At 49.9% G+C, this 17,096-nt stretch overlaps 1 protein-coding gene across 1 annotated transcript in view; it reads left to right on the top strand.

Moving 5' to 3' along the window:
* ZNF618 (zinc finger protein 618) overlaps positions 1 to 17,096 on the top strand; it is a gene marked incomplete at its 3' end in the record, with an annotated part of 151,924 nt that overhangs the window by 107,334 nt on the left and 27,494 nt on the right. Inside the window, 6 exon segments of the mRNA XM_080940139.1 lie at positions 1,515 to 1,592; positions 2,134 to 2,172; positions 7,112 to 7,201; positions 7,939 to 7,974; positions 8,054 to 8,131; positions 15,289 to 15,378. Coding sequence (XP_080796265.1) covers positions 1,515 to 1,592; positions 2,134 to 2,172; positions 7,112 to 7,201; positions 7,939 to 7,974; positions 8,054 to 8,131; positions 15,289 to 15,378 — 411 coding nt within the window.

The following is a 17,096-nucleotide window of genomic DNA, read 5'->3' as shown; positions in this document are numbered from 1 at the left end:
GGCTGTCATAACACTATCACCAAGTTTTCTCCAGGCACGCTGACCCTTCTGCCCCCCATTAGATGGAGGGCAGGGGTCTCATCTGTCTCACTGCTGAGCCTCTGTGCCTGGCTGTCGCAAAAGCTCAATAAATCTTTGGTTGGTGGAAAGAAACTGGCAGAAGCTCTTAGAGTGGGTGAGGGCACCAAGAAGAAAGTCAGGAAGTTATCACTTGGTGATTGATGAGTATCATGTCTAGCCACCGTGAAATACTGAGCCCTCACTGTGTGCCAGCCACAGGGCTGCGTGCAGAGACGTGTTTTCATGCTGTCATTAAGGGCTTGTGTCCTTCCCAGTGTGGCAGGGGTGATGTGTGCAGAAACTCCTCGAAGGTCAGCTTCTGATGCTGTGTGGAAATAGGACGGCAGTGGCCCTGGAGTATCCCACAGTAACACGGGCATCGGCCACTGTCCCCTAGTACTTCTGCTGTGGCGGTGGCGGGCGTCTCTTTCTGTGCCTTGCTATCACTGTAAGAGGCAGGAGCCACAGTCCTGGTGGCGGGTGAGCGATCCCACGCCCAGACAGGTAAAAGTGAGTTCAAATGGAGGAGCAAGCTTGGCATCCAGACTCTTGGAGGCTGCCTGACAGAAATGGAGAGGGATGGTTAGTAATCGTGATCACCCCCCCCCCATGTGTCTACAGAGAACGTGGTCCTCACTCAGCCTTCTCTTAACCCCGCTGCCTTCTCTAAGAAGACTTCAAACCTGCAGGAGGGCTTTGCCCATATGAGATGAGCAAGCACTTTACCTGGGGTTCTTAACCAGGTTAGATCCTGTTGGTAGAATCCAGCTTCATTGCCATGAACTTTGTTTTGGGCCATACATGGTGGTTCATTTTGAGGTCCCCTTGAGGGCCAGCCGTTTCATTTCTCCACACCTGGAAAAGGCTCCGAGAGGCGGAAGTCAGGTGTGTGCGTGTGTGTGTGTGTGTGTACTGTGAGGCTGTTCTCTGTGTTTGAGAGCAAGGACTGCTAGCCCCGGTGAGCTCATCTGTCCTGGGACTGGACACTTGCTAGAGGAAGTCAGGAATCAGCTGAAGGGAGGTGAACAGACCAGAGCCTACCAGGTCTGGAGAAGTTCCCAGGGTCAGGCTGCTCGAGGGTGCAGAAAAGAGACTGGAACCCCTGTGGCTTCATGTGAAGCCTGGGGTCTTTTTCTCTGTCCCCTGCTGGGAGCATGTCAGCCCGAGTGACATCCTTATGGTGTGGTGGCTCATCACAGAGCACTCTGGGTCCCTCTCTTTTTTCCTCTCATGTCTAAGGTCAAGGCTGCCCCCTTTAACCTACAGATTTGGAAGCCGAGGCACAGAGACGGTTGCAGGTGGCTGTCAAGCATAGGTTTCAGAAACCCCAGCTCAGTGCTGTCTCTGTTGGTCCTCGATGCCCCTTTGTCTGCCGAGGCTCCATCCTGCCCAGTGACAGCTGTGGGCCTTGTGAGACAAGGAGGCTGATGGGCCCTTTCCCTGCTGTTTTCCAGGGTCCTATGAATGTGGCATCTGCGGCAAGAAGTACAAATATTACAACTGCTTCCAGACGCACGTGCGGGCACACCGAGGTGAGGCGTCCGGCCGTCCCGTGCTCTGCGTGGTATCCCTAGGGGTTCTGACAACTCATGCTCCTTCAACCATAGGAGGGAGGGCCACGGAGGAATGAAGGACCTTCTTGATGAGGGAAGAATGATGGGGGCTTGGGGGCTAGGCCCCTGGTTTTTGGCCACTGAGGACCTTAGGAATGCTCAGTCTTGCTCTGTTAACACCCCCTTCTCCCACAAGGCCATATGCTCACAATCTCTCTTGTTCCTTCTGACAACTCAAGAGAGACGCTGGAAGCTGTTTCCTATTCTGAAGGTCAGGGGACCGATGGACTGGCACTTGCCCCTCCTGAGCCAGGTGACAGGGAAGAGGGACCCAGGTGCAGGCCTTGTTGACGTTGAGCCTCAGGGCAGCCTTGTCCCTCAGAGTGTCCATGGGTGGACAGTACTTCTCGGCTCCCCATAGCTGCTCTGCCCTGTCTCTCCCTTGGCCCAGCCCTGCCCCTGCCAACATTCTTGCCTATTGGCTATCTCCTTCCCATCTCTCTCTTTCTTTCTCTCACAGATAATGAAGCCACCTCAGGGGAGGGAGCCTCCCAGATCAGTGAGTACTTTTCCCACATCCTGGGTTGGTGGGAACCAAGCACTGGGCATTGGAAGTAGCTGCTCCTTCCTCCCCAGGGCAGCCTCTGAGAAACATGTTGCTGGAGACCAGGCCTTAAGACCAGATGGGCCTTATGAAATAAGAGTAGGCTTCTCGAAGTGGGCCTTCCATAGCATGCCAGTTCTGAGGAGGGTCTTCTCAAAAAAGGGTTCTCTGGCCAAGTATCTCTGGGAAACCTTGAGTTGTACCCACATGAACATAATTGACATCTTTACTGTGGTTGTTCCAGGCCACTATGAACACCTCCAGAAGTAACCTTCGGTGTGCTTTGAACACTGGCTTATGGGCTTGGGGTTTTGTAGTCTATGCTGGGGAACAGTTCTCCCAGAGGACCCTCAGCCTCTGGGACCGTTGCTCCTTGGTGCTTTGTTTTAGGTAGGGTTCTAGATGCTGGGGCCCTGTGATAGACACCTATAGGTCCTGCTTGCCCTTTCCCCAAGTCCAACCTCATGGGATAGGAAGAGAGCCCATGGGGTATACTCTGAGGTCAAACCTTTATTCTTCCATGCTCCCTGTGGACAACAGGAGCTTCAAGAGTTCTGCCCTCAGTGTCTGTCACAGACAGGCGTATGTCTAGGTCCATCAAAAAATGCAGACTCTTAGAGTGTTCTTAGAATGTCGTCCCTGACAACTCCAAAGCAGAAGCCACCCAGATGCTCAGTGTTGGGAGTGGCTGAGTAAGTCCAGTCACCTAAAGGACCATGTGCAGACGTGAGGGCGGATGCAGTCTAGCTACCAATGGGTGTGTGCACAGAGCTCTCGCCCCAATGAATGGAGCCAGGCACAGAGGAGTTCATCTGCTAAGACTGTCGGAAAGCACAGGCGGGGTGGGGGTGGGGTGGCATGAAGTACTAGTGGAAGCCAGACGATTGGGCACCCTTGAAAGGGTCTGCTGTCTGCTTCTTGAGCCAAGTTCCACAGCACTTTCTGTGGGTGGAAAGACCAAGCTTCTTGCTTGTTCTGTGGAGGCCAGGGAATGTTTTCTGTGGAGGACCAGATGATGAGAAGGTAACACGCAGGGGCATTGAAACTCCATCCCCAGCCTCTCACATGTAGTGGAAACTCCAAGGGGACATAAGGCTAGATTCCTACCAGTAAAGATGGCGACAGGCTCTGGCCTCAGGAACCAGGGTGTGATTCTGTTCCTTGTTCCTGTTACACGATTATATACTCCAAGACAATAAATGTTGCCCCAAAACAGAGTAGGCCAGAGTTTATACCAACCAGAGCTGAAGAAGGACCCTGTAACTTGAGAACATTGTTCTTGAGCCTCTGACTCTGAGAGGAAGCTTTATCTCTGATAAAGATCTCGTGTTCAGCTTGGCTACACACCTGCTATGGCTGAGAGGCATGGTGGCTGTCTCCCCCACAGCCTAGCCCTGTCTGTCTGCTTCAATAACTCCTCCCTTCTTTTCCAGCCCCTGTGGTCTGCCTGTGGTCAACCACACATTGAAAGACCTTCCCTATTTATCCTTACTTCCTTGGTCATTCTACATCCCCGGTCTCCCCATCAATGGGCTGTTGTACTATATCTGGTTTCCACTGCATGGGCTCCCTGGTGTCAGTGCTGTGGTAAAATCACCTTTCCTCATTGTTCCCTTCCTCTTTATGGGCCATTTTCCCCATAGCCAGAGTGCTGTCTTCTCTGTCCCATGTCCCAACCTAGGTCAGACCTGCAGCAACGCTCAGTGTCTACCGAGCTTATGCGTCATCCTTGGCACAGCTGTTAGGCGTTGGAGCTGAAAGGCTCACGTCAACCCCAGACTGCCACTTTGCACATGAAGACCCTGGGTCCCAGAGACTGGAAGTCATTCATCTTGTTAGCAGTAGAGGCAGGCCTGGCTCAACGGTTCTTACGCTTTCTAGTCTAAGGCCCCGTGGTGCATTTAGCAGGGAGACAGTCCAGTCATACACATAGAGACACACCTACCTGCTCAGCCAGCTCTCAGTATGAGAAGATCAAAGACCACAGTCCCCCACCACATACCTTCTCCAGCTCCCATATTCATCTCCTAGGCCTTCTCTGGAAAACCCTGCCAGGTGACACCCTGTTAGTCAGGTGGTAGCCACTGGGTTCGGTCTTACTTAGGGTTACTATTGCCAAGACGAACCACTGCGACTGAAATCAACCTGGGGAGAAAAGAGGGGTATTTGGCTAATACTCCCACAGCTCTGTCCATCACTGAAAGAAGTCAGAACAGGCACTCAAACAGGGCAGGAACCTCAAGGCAGGAGCTGAGATAGAGGCCTTCGAGGGGACTGCTTACTGGCTGGCTTCATGGCTAACTCAGCCTCCTTTCTTACAGAACCTAGGACCACCAGCACCACTCACAATGGGCCGGGCCCTCAATCACTAATCAATCAGTAATTAAGAAAATGCCTTACCGCTGGATCTTCATTATAAAAAGCTGTTATTCCTGTCTCACAGGGGCATTAGGGAGTGAGTCCAAAGTCGGTAATATGTTTGGCAACGGTAAAGTGGGGTTTGGGCTTAGGTGTCTCCTCCCAGAATCTGCTTCCTGTAGCAGGCTTATGGAGGCATTCCTGGGAGGCCAAGCTCTCTTGTGCAAACATGGTTTAACTTTCTTGGGAATAACTCTCCCTATTCAACTCTTCCATTCAAATTCTGGAATATGAGATGGAAGAGTGGATTCAGTGGGGAGGATTGGGGTGACTTTCAGTGATAGGAAGCTGGGGGGTTGTCACTACGTTTTATTGGAGCTGGGGAATGTGGCCTGTGGGGAGAGGGGCAGGCCTGCTGACAGGAGCGGCTGTGGACAGAGATAGAAGCAAGCAGAGTGAGCAATTGCAGAGGGCAGGCAACTCTGGACAATCTGAGAGAAGAATGTCAGGACGAAGCCTCATCTGGAGTTAGCCCCTGGGTAGCTTTCCCTGTTGGTATCCAGAGAAGAAGATGGAATTATGGGAGAAGCTGGGAATTATGGGACAGAATGGGAAGAAGGTCCTCCCCCCCCCCCAGGAAAAAAACAACCTCGTTTCCCATTGGAGAAAGAAGTGGTGTTGAAGTAGCAGCCTTAAAGAGGACCTGGGGTCACCTGATCTGTGTTCCCCACTTCAGAAATTAGGGAAAATGAGAGGCAGAGACCAGCTCTCCCTTGGAAGAGCCTGGTACTCAGATCCTGTGAATATCTACCACTGTCTAAGCTATGAGCTCCTCAGGTGGTAGTAACAGCTCATCTCTGCAGTCTTGGCGTGTGCTGAGACACCCTCAGAGGACACCAGTTCCAGGGATAAGATGGGGGCAGAGGTGGGAAGAAAGATAGCTACTGTTCCTCATGTCTCTGACTTCAGCTGAGTGGGGCAGAAACCTTCCCTTCTACCCAGGGTGGTACAGCCTTGGCGTGGAGTATTTCATTGTCTCTTCTACTGGATGATGAGGAGCAGGGAATGGGTCCAGGAAGAACGAAGCACCCCAGTGTGGTTTATCTCAGCATAGAAAGGCCATGTGCCCTGTCTTGCTTTGGCTTCAAGTTAATAGTTGGTCCCTAGCTCTCTCTTCTTCCCTCTGTACAGCTTGGAGCAAGCTACTGTGCCTCTACATGCTGCCTAAGGACCCTAGGGAGAAAGGATCATAGGCTCCCCACAGGTCACTCACATACACCGGGTCTGAGCTAGTTCAAATGCAAGAGGGTGTGCCCTGGAAGGAAAGGTGTAGGCTTGATTTCTGTGGCCTCGCTGTGGGAAGCCTACCGAACAGGCAAACCTGGGCTGTCTTACTGTGTAGCACAAGTCTATAAAACTTAATGACTCAAAGCAACCAGCCCTGGCATCTCCCAGTCTCTATGGTTAGGAATTTGAGTGTGGTTTTTCAGGGTCCTCTGGCTCAGAGAGACTCCCGCAGGAGAGCTGTGATCTCAGCCCAGGCCTCACCTTGTGGGGTACATTTGCTTAGGTGAGGAGGTTAGGAGTGCAGAGCTCTGTCCCTCCCAAACTGTTGGTCTAAGGGCCTCAGTCCCCACTAGCCACTTACAGAGGGCCAGACTCACCTACTTGGCACCTATGTCTGTCTGTCTGTCTGTCTGTCTATGACTAGAACAGAGCAGCCAACCACAGAGAGAGCAGGGATCAGATGTCATGTCCAAAGGCCAGTGTCCTGGCTGCCCGTCATCCAACTTCAGAATGGCATCCCATCCCTCTTTGACCACATTTCTCCTAATTTAGAAGTATCCCAAGAGAAGGAGTTACATGGGGTGAGGACGCTAGCTGCAAGGCACATCAGCATATCTCTGAAGCCAGGCCACCTTACAGTAAGACTTGAGCAGATCTCTGCTCTTTAGTTTGCACATGCGTTCATGGGAGACTGCTTCCCCCCCCCCCCCCCTGTTGAGAAGAGCCTGGCCTGGCTACCTTGCTCATGGTTACATCTGTCCTTCACAATGGGAGCTACAGTAATTGCTACTCTTCTGAGATGGGAGATGAGACCCCTGAGAACCAGGTCCTAGAGAACTTGGCTTTCCCAGGGAGGGTTTGAGGGTCCTTTTGGGAATCAGAACTCCCACCTGTCTTAGGGTTCTGGATCTCCACAAAGGACACTGGTCACACTCCAAGCCTTATAGTCCCGGAATGCAATCTAAGGCTGCCCCGGGATGGAGGTCCAGGGTGGAATAGAGGGAGATCATGGAGGAGGAGCTGATCAGAGGTCCAGGGAGTGAGTATGACCACAGCTGCCTCTATTGGGAAAAGATGGGCAGTGCTGAGACTAGGTGGAACAGGATCAAGTTCTCCATGGTGCCCTGCAGCTGGGGCCAGACTGGCCTGCTTCCACCTTGATTCCAGGCCCTGGCGCACTGAGCCGCAACCTCACCGAGTGACCAGTGTGCTGTTAAGCTCTCTGTGTCTTGCTGTTCCCTTTCCCCAGACAATTTCAGGTACACGTGTGACATCTGTGGGAAGAAATACAAATATTACAGTTGCTTCCAGGAGCACCGAGACCTCCACGCTGTGGATGGTAAGTCAGGTTCCTCAGTCTTAGGAGTCACAGCAGAGAAGTGCCCTCCTCCCTGTCCCCACATCCCTGGGGAGAGGAACCTACCCTGCAGGATTCTTGGGGTCTGGGGTGGGGTAGGGGGGGATCCTTCATATATATGTTCCCTTCTGTGGCTGATCCAAATGTAACTACTTCAGGTCTGGTCTTCTTACAGTTTCATATTGAGTGTTTGCCTTCTGTAGTGAAATTAAACCAATTTGTCAAAACGAATGATGTCGTTTGACATCTTAGATTATAGAGGCGGATGTTAGAACAATGAATTCAAGCCATTTGTGTGTAGGATGTTGAGATTCCTGGAAAGAAGGTTTAATGCCCAGAAAGGACTTGAGGTTCCCCCATCTAGCCCTCCACCTCCACTGCAGAGCAGTGATGTAAGGCCTGCTGCCTCTGCCCCATTTTCCTGGCCTCCCTTCTCCTTTCAACATCTTCCAGTCTCTTTCCTCCTGTTCTTCCATCCCATGCTTGCTGGGGCGTTCTGAGTCCCTAGTGAGGAGGAAGAGTGGGACAGGTTGGGAGGATTATCTTACTGTGGCCCTGCCTTCCTGGGTTTCCTCCTGAGCCAGGACAGGTCTCCTGGTGGCACAGGCAACCCCATGAATCTAAGCATGGCTGACAGAGGTAGCAATGTCCAGGGACTAACAGGACTTCTGTTTGTTTTTTTTTTCCTCCTGCGGCTGTCTCCTCCCGCCCCGGATCAGTGTTCAGTGTGGAAGGGGGTCCTGAGAACCGGGCAGGTAAGTCTTTCTGGCCCCCCATGCTGGGCTCTTATGTCTTGGGTGAGAAGCATGCTTAAGTCCGTGTGTTCTCCCACAGACCCCTTTGACCAAAGTGTTGTGGCCACGGATGAGATGAAGGAGGAGCTTCCAGAACCTTTCCAGAAAATCGGACCAAGTATGTGGGACCCTGGGGACAAGGGCTGGCGGGGTTGGGTGAGGGAGGTGGCTGTCAGTTGGGCTGGGCAGTCTCAAGACATTAGTCTCCAAAGAGCTACAGACAGGTCAAGGTCATGGGAGTGAAAGTAGCCAGCCCATAGCTGCGTGCTAGCCTTGTTTCAGCAATTCATCTGTGGTTCCCTGTTAGCCTCCTGAACTTCTGCCTCTTATAACAGGGAGGAAAATGCTCCCGGCCGACTTGGTAGATCTTAATGAGGTTGCAGACTACTTGTTAGCACAGTGCCTGGAACAGGCTAGGTGCTCAAAGGGTAATGACCAAGGACATTCAAGGAACATCTCAATGAACAAAGCTGAGTCAGGAAACCACCTGCAAACATAGACACTTACCCCATAAAACCCCTAAGGACAAGAACTATGCTTGTAACCTGTGTGTCTTCAGCAAACTTGTCCTCAAGATTGTACAGTTATGGTTTAGTCATGGCTCTGCACTTGGGTAATTCACATAAAGATCAGGGGTGTGGGATCATACACAAGTGAACAGACAGTTAGAACCCAGAGTATTTCAGGGGCCAAAGAAGCTCAGAATGAGAACTGAGAGGCTTCCAAGGCAAATACAGATGGGAATGGAGCCCTACATGATGGGCAGAGGTGTGCATGGTGTGAACTCATGCACGCCGGCTCTGGCAAATAGAGGAGGCATAATGGTGGGTTTGTGTCTTTTAGGACTCTTAAGTTTTAGGATCCATTGTCTTGGTCTTTATAGGGCTGAGCTAGAGTTCCGGATGGAGAGAAACTAAGGCTGCTACAAGGAGACTAAATAGGGAGAGATCCCCGTGGTCAATGTAGGCAGGTACAGTCGGACCACAAAGGGGAGGCTTTTCTATCTGTCCCTTCAAGAAGTTTTCTATCTGTCCCTTCAAGTAGCATGTACCCTTCACATGTTTCCTGTACCTCTGTTACTGTCCTGAAAGAAGTGACTTTTATGGACTTGGGCTGTTTGTTCTGACAAGGATCTAAGGCTGTTTTCAAAAACACACACCGAAACAGAATGAGGGAAAAGGAAATCTCATGAGCTAACACACAAGAGGGTGGGGATGCTGTGCAGAAGGGGGCTCGGCCTGGGATCTTGGAAGGATGCAGATGCTGCCTGTGGGGCCTTTTTCCGGCCTGCTCTCTGAAGATGCTCAGGAGTAGCTCTTCTTGACTCATTCGGGAGCCTGCAGAGGTGATACGTCTGCAGAGGGGCTTGTGCAGAGCCTGTCACAATCACAATAAACACTGGATACACTGGAGAGTGAAAATCGTCTTGTAGGTTGGGAAAATAACAAGGTCTCCAGCTGAGAATGAGAAATGTAGACGCATCCTAGGGGCCCACCCCTGCCAGGGTGCATCGGCTCACCTGAAGCTGGGGACGGGAACTGGAACATCTTTTCCACTGCTAGAGAATATATGCAGTGAGTGTCCAGCTCAGTTCCTGACTCTTATCCAGGGTGTGAGATGAGGGTGTTACCGAGAAGCCAACAGGGACAAGGCATTTGAGAGCTGGCCCAACCCTACACCCCAACCCTGCACCAAGCCTCATGGTGCCCTCCTATTTCAGAAGTCTGTCTGATCCACCTTTCAGTGGGGTGATGACAGCCCCCCCCAGCATGGTCAAAGAGATTGGGGGAGAGACTCTATTGTAAGTAAATTAACGTGGTCCTTGCCACATTAACTAGGTAGGACCTACAGACTGCCCATTAAGATGTAGGATGCCCATGCCTTTAATCCCAGAACTCCAGGAGGCAAAGGTGGGTGGATCTCTGAGTCTGAGGTCAGCCTGGTCTATAGAGTGAGTTCCAGGGCTGCCGGGACTACACATAGAATCCCTGTCTGAAAAACCGAACCAACCAAACAAAACAGGATGCAGAACAGGATGAACCCTGTTCTGTGCATAGCCTGATGTGCAGGCTTTTCTAGATCTGGAGGATTCTTCATTGAGTGCCCTGGGATTTCCCTCAGGAACCCGGGGTTGTTGTCTGCACACCCCCAGCTCACCACAGCAGAACTAAGGTAGCTGCAGCCAAGTCAGGTTCCCTGTAGAGTGAGAGTGTTTGGGAGAGGAAGAGGATGCTAAATAAGAAAGCCTGTGCCATGAATCTCTGAAAAATAAGGTAAGTATAGGACAAGGGGAGCCTGGGTACTCTAAACACCACCGCCACGTCTACACAGGAACATTTCTGTACATTACATATAAGAAATTAATATAGGTTCGATACTTGTAATCCTAATACTGAGTGCTAAGCCAGGAGAATTTCAAGTTCAAGGCCAGCTTAGACCACAAAGCAATATCAACCAACTAGACCCCCCCCCCCCCCGCAGAGCTCCCAGGGACTAAACCACCAACCAAAGAGCACACATGGAGGGACCAATGGCTCCAGCTGCATATGTAACAGAGGATGTCCTTCTCAGACATCAAAGGAGAAGTCCTTGGTCCTGTGAAGACTCATTTCCCCAGTGTAGGGGAACGCCAGGGTGTTGAGGTGGGAGTGTGTGGGTAGGAGGGGGAGCACCCTTATAGAAGCAGGGGGAGGGGGGATGAGAGAGGGGGATCCAGGAAAGGGGATAACATTTGAAATGTAAATACATAAACTATTCAATAAGAAAGATAGAAAATTAAAATAATAAAGAAGTGTAGGTAGAGAGAGGGAAAAACGAGGCATCTGCATGTAGAAAACAAGTCCTGTCTACCCCTGAGTTCCAAGCAGAAGTCTTGAGAATAAGAACATCATCTTGACAACATTGTATGTGCCAAGGAAGTGGGTATGTTTGGAGGCTGTACGAGTTTTACACCTGGGCAAACTGGAATTAACACACAAATAAAAAGATTCAGAAAAAAAAAAAAAAAACTTAAAAAAAAATAGTATACCCAGCAAACTGATGAATGGAGCATGTCAAAGCACCGGAGAAGCTGTAGTGTAAGGGGATGTGTGAACTCTGAACAAGTAGGTTTTAACCACTGTGAGTAAATTTACAGAAGTTGAGTGCATATGCTATAGATTACCCTATATATAGGTGTGAGTTATAAAACTGGACCAGCTCCGCTGGTAGGTGGATGGTTCTCTAGCATGCTCAGACCTTCTGTGGTGCACGACACACTCAATCAGGGAGTGAGTTCAGGGCCAGCCTGAGCTATGTGAAACCCCGCCCCTAAAAAAAGAATCAAAGCCGAACGGAAAAGAGAGTCGTGGACTGGTGAGAAACACAGTAAAGTGTTAGAGTGCTGTGCACAGCAGTGGGCTAGGTAATCCCATGGGCTCAGAGTGTGGTCCTCAGCCTGCAGGATCAGCTCCTCCAAGTTTATACAGGATGTCAGTTGTTTGACTCAAGCCCAAACCTGTGGCATCAGAATCTCTGCAGTAGAGCCTGGTGGTTGATCTGCGCTGTGAGACTTTTTTACGTGTGCTAAAAAAGTCTCAAAAAAAGGCCTGGAGAGAGGGGCTTGGTGGTTAATGGCTGCTCTCCTAGAGGACCAGAGTTCGATTCCCAGCACCCACATCCAGCAGTTTATAACATATACCTGTAACCCCATCTGATGCCCTCTCCTGGTCTCCACGGGCATCCACACACATGGTATCCACCCAGAGACACGTACGTACTAATAAACATTCCTTATCAGTTTAATAAGAGGCAGGTTAAATGCCCTTTGTTGTCAGTAAAAGGCTTTGAAATGCCACTTCTGACCCACTGTTAACAATTAAAGAAACTTACCTTATATCTGTCTAAAACATAAGGACTATGGAAGTATCATGGGACACAGGGGAAAATGGAAGAGCAAAAAGCTCATGCCCCAAACAGCCAGAGCCCAGGAGGACAGCCAGAGTGTAAAGCACAGACAACACGCAGGGTGGCACTCCTCTAGCCAAGATGCTGATGACCAACAATAGGTTTTTGATTTTTAGATTTTTTTTTTTTTGCATGTGTTACAATGAAGTGTTCCAGGATGGGGCCTGAGTGGAAATGCAGAGTTTATTTTCCTTTCCTATGTGTGTGTAGATAACCTCTCCATGATCTCATTAAATATTTGTAATGACATTATGTGTGACACGGAGATTCAGAGCTCGGAGTTCCCTACTTGTGGCATCCTGTTGGAGCATTTCGGGTTCGGGGATTAGGGATGTTCACCATGTAAAACCAAATCGATCGTGGCAATCAAAGCAAGCCGTGTAATCTCCCCGGTGAGAAAACAGAAGCTGTCAGCGCATTTGAAATAATCCCAGTCACTAATGGTTTACTAGCATCGGACCTAGCTCTTCCCTTATCTTTTCTCATTGCTTCTGTGCGTCTTTCTTGGGGACTTTGCCCTTCTCCATGAAAGAGATTAAAGGCCCCCGTCACGGCTCGTGGCGCTGTGTCCTCGTGTGCGCATACCGTGGGTGCAGTTTTGGAGTTGTGTGATGGTTTGATCCTGAGACTCCATTGCCACATGGCTCCCCAGGAGAAGGACATGACGGTCTCTGCCCGGCACCCACTTCAGTGCCATCCTTCCTTAATGAATGAAAGCGTAGGATCCTGTAGGAACATGTCATTAGACACGTGCAAACACGTAGGAATCACGACCTGACAGATCACCAGGAACTTAATAATATTAACGCCAGACGAACTAATAAAATGGTTTAATTAAATGTTTGAGCAATGCTTCTTAAACTTTCTCATGCATTAGAATGTTCTCATTAAAACATAAATTTTATGGGCCACACCCTTAGAGATGTTCTTTTAATAGACCTTGGGTTTCTGTCAGCCTCCGTTGGTCCGGGAACCACTTAGGAGCAGTGTGTTAGGACAGGGTCTCATGTCACATAGCCCAGGATAACACAGAATTTTATATGTAGATGAGGATCATATTAAGCCTCTTGCCTTGCTTCTCTATTGCTGAGGTTACAAGTGTGTACACCATGTGCAGTTTATGCAGAACTGGGGAGGGAACACAGGGCATCCTGCATGCTAGGCAGGTTTCCCAGCCCAGCAGTAGAGATTATGAGCCACAGGCTTTCATGCACCAAGCAATAATGTGCCTAAATTAAGAAATAAATCCAGAAAAGCAATGGAATGGGGGAGTTTATCTCAACCTTTAGTCTTTGATGGAGCAAACGGTGAAGGTCATATAAGATTGAAATACTGCAATTAATACAGTTGATCTAATAACCTTGACAGGAACTAAGATACACGTACCTTTTCAGTACTAGTGGGTCAGATCCAAATATTGTTCAACTACTCAAAGTCCTAACTCTTCCATCTGGGGAGAGGAAAGCCAAGGGGACTAAGAAGCCAGCAGAGACAAAGCTGCCTGTCACACACGTGACAAAATGTTGGTATCATGAATCTACAGATAATTTAGTAATTTTTAGGAGAGATTCACAAAAGAAAAACTATGGTTAATTATGCAAGAAAAATAATTTCCTTGGAAATCAAAGAAACAGAAAATAAACATGCAGTGTAATTGGGTCCTCCCTCCCAGGTCAGATAGGCAAAATAGAGAAGTAGTAATAATGTAGGATGTGGTTGGGTGATGGTCTCGTGGTTAGCAGAAGCCTCCAAAAGGCAGGCCCTTCCCTCCTATCCATGGGAGGTCACAGGCAAGCTCTAGAGCAGCCACCTTTATTTTTAGATCATGTGCCAGAAATGCAAAAGCCCCTACAAGGGTATGGATTCCAGCATTTTTTGTAAATGAGGAAGGAACGACTTGAAACAATCTGAGTGTCCCTTGATGGAGGGCAACTGGCTCAGCAAATTCCCAAGTCCCATGGGAGCCATGTAGCCAATAAAGGCAGTCCTGGAGATCAATACTTATTGATTGGGCAAGATGTCCACAAAGTATTGTCGATTGAATACACCGGGTTACAAAGAGGATATCGATCAGGGCTGGCTAATTCAAGGCCATAGGAGCCAGACAAATGGTAGCAGCAGAGAAACACCCGAGAGGAGGGTGGAGGGGGTGTGGGGCAGGGCGGGGCAGCTGTTGACACTCTGGGAGATGATGTTCCCCTTGGTATAGGGATTGTAGAAGATGGCACTTGTTCCTTTACAAAACGTTGAGCTCGTATTTATCAGGACTTTATAACTGTACCTAAATGAACCATTTTATATCAGACATCTGTAAAGGAGAATTGAGGCAGAACCAGAGAGATATGCTGGTAAGAGTCCTCTAGTAATGGGCCAGCAAGATGGCTCAGGCATACGGTGCTTGCCTTATTACCTCACGACTGATACCAGAGCTTGATCTCCAGATCCCATGTAAAGGTGGAAAGAAAGTTGAACCAACCCCATTAAGTTGTTCTCTGATCTCTCCATGTACTCAGTGGTACAATTGCTCCTGCACATCCTTCAGACACAGGTAATAATTAATAAGTAAACATAATATTTAGGCCTAATGAGGACTAAGAAGTTGGACCTCAGCTCTGGTGGGTGGGGACACCCTGGAGATATGGGTGTGACGCCTTACAGAAAGGTGATGGAAAGGTTGGCTTTAGGGGTCCAGCTGGGGTCTCCTTAGGCCCAGGGCTGGGACTTTCGATGCCTGAGACTGGGACATGTCCAGGCACTGTTCTAAGAACACTCAGAGCAGTCCTCTAGACATCCCTCCTGTTCCCTCCCTCTTACAAGTAGGAAAATGGAGAGACAAACTGGTTAAGGGCAGGAGAGTTGGTTTAGTTAGTACAGTGCTTTCACGGAGACATGAGGATCTTAGTTCAGAGCCCCAGGACCCAAACAACAAGCGAGGTCCATCAGTGTATGCCTGTAATCCCAAAATGGCACAGAAGGGTGGGTTCTTGGAGTACACTGGCCAGCCAGTCTCCCAAAACGGTGAGCTCAAGGATCAGCAAGAGATTGTCTCAAAAGATGAAGCAAATAACTATGAAGGAAAACACCCAAAGTTGACCGCAGGCCTCTGCCTGCATGAGAACCCATGCACCCATGTGTACCTGCCCCATCTCTGCAACCCCACCCCATACACAGAGCACAAACTGTCAGAGTTTACAAGAGAGGCCACACTGGGATTTGGAGCAGACAGTACCACTCCACGTTCCAAGTTGAGTCAGGTCAGTGACCCCACAACGAATTGGAGTTTGGGTCCTAAGAGACAACTGATCTCAAACCTTCTCTCTCCTTCTGCAGAAACCGGCAATTACACGTGTGAGTTCTGTGGGAAGCAGTACAAGTACTACACGCCCTACCAGGAGCACGTGGCCTTACATGCCCCCATCAGTGAGTTCCTTCTCCAGTCGGGGGATGGGGAGGCCTGGGGAGAGACGGTGGTTAGCCACTGGCCAGGACTCTGGAGCCTTTCCCGGAAAGGTATCAATAAGGTGAACTCAGGTCTGGGTGGTCAACTGTCTGGGTCTGTCCTGGGCCCATGAGGTAGACATTGAGGTAGAATGACCTAGAAAGCCTGTTCTGAAACCAACTTGGAAGAACCTTCTCAAAGTCGCTTAGGGGACTGTCTCTCATAGAGTGGGTGTCTCTAATAGATGTGATTTGCCCAAGAACTGCAGTGGGCCCTGTTCCTACCTCCTCCAAACACCTTCTACTGCACATTGTAGATTTCCTGACTCTGCTCACACCCCCAGAGTATCTATCTTTGGATGTAGCTTTCCTTTCTAGTGGACCAAAGCCCAGTCTTGCTGATGGGAGGGTTCCTGGGCAAGACAGCCCGAATGGTAGAAAGCTAAGAAGACAGACAGTACACTAAGGTGGGAGACAAAAGATCTGAAAACCAGGCTCAGGAATCACAGGCTTACTGGGGACCATGATCATCCCTAACTCCTCTCCAGGCAAGGATAGGAAGATACTCCATGGCCCCTCCCAGGGAACATCTAGTCCTTCACTCTCCCGATGCCTGGAAGCCTACCTGGTGAGTTCCCAGGTGTCTTTCTGCAGATGGCAGTCAAGGAATGGTCTGTCCCTAAATGTATGAGCCAGAGGGTCTCAGCCTTTCACCCTTTCCTGTACAGGTTGAGTTGTGATGAGGTAGGACTTACATGGCCTCCTGGGCAGTAGGGTGAGGTGTTTAGAAGCCTCTGCTAATTTATCTGTATGGACACCTCACTGTCTAACTATGGGGATCATCCCCCATTGTGCGAACTGGAAGAGTTGGAGAGAGGGACAGCCTACAGGGTCACAGCATCTAAGCCACTGTCTGGGGTTCTCCCAGGCCTTTGGCAGCAGCATAGGCAGGTAGCTTTCCTAAGGGTACCTGAGTAAAGGGAGAGGCATTATTGCTCAAAAGGGCTGCTTCACAAGGAATTCCTCCCAGCTGGCAGAATTCTTCCCTAAGGGGAACCCCTTTTTGGATGGCAGCTTCAATTCTGTATTTGCACGGTGCTGTAGTTCTTGGACTGTGCTGGGCTGTTGTTGTATGACCCTGGTGAGCTTCTCTTGCCCCAGGTTTCCCATCTGTGGCAGTTCTTATGGTCTTTCTGCCCCAGCATCTGGACTGACATTGGCAACAGGAGATGAAGGTAGGCATCTACTGTGGCCCGAATGCACACCATATGGCCAGACCATGGAGAGGGAGTGTGTGTGTGTCAGAGGCTCTCCTGGCTGGGTACCACCCTGTCCATCTGTTCTCTACTCCTAATGTCAGTGCCCAAGTATCGGGGCTGCTTGTGGGTAGCTGCCTCGTGACAGGGAGTGTCCTACCTAGAATGCACTTAGAGAGAGGTGTACTCACAAGACCTGAGGCAGCTGGGTTTCAGGATCTAATGCTACCTCTTTTCTTCCCAGAGCATGTTGTTCCGTTCATTGTGTTAGGAAGATGGTGGGCCGCAAACCCCTCCAGGCATCTGCAAGCCTACCCCTCCACTCGGAAGGTGTGTGTCCTGTGCATTGGTACCACACTAGGCACATCCCTTTCTTGTTTTCATTTGTTTCTTCTCTCTTCGTTGTAGACTCTGTTTTACTGCATCTGTCTGTTGAATGTGTTT

Source organism: Micromys minutus (genome assembly GCF_963924665.1).
Source record: "Micromys minutus genome assembly, chromosome: 28".
In the NCBI taxonomy this organism is placed as follows: Eukaryota; Metazoa; Chordata; class Mammalia; order Rodentia; family Muridae; genus Micromys; species Micromys minutus.
Note: the sequence above shows the minus strand (reverse complement) of the source record. Positions and strands in the feature narration are given on the sequence as shown.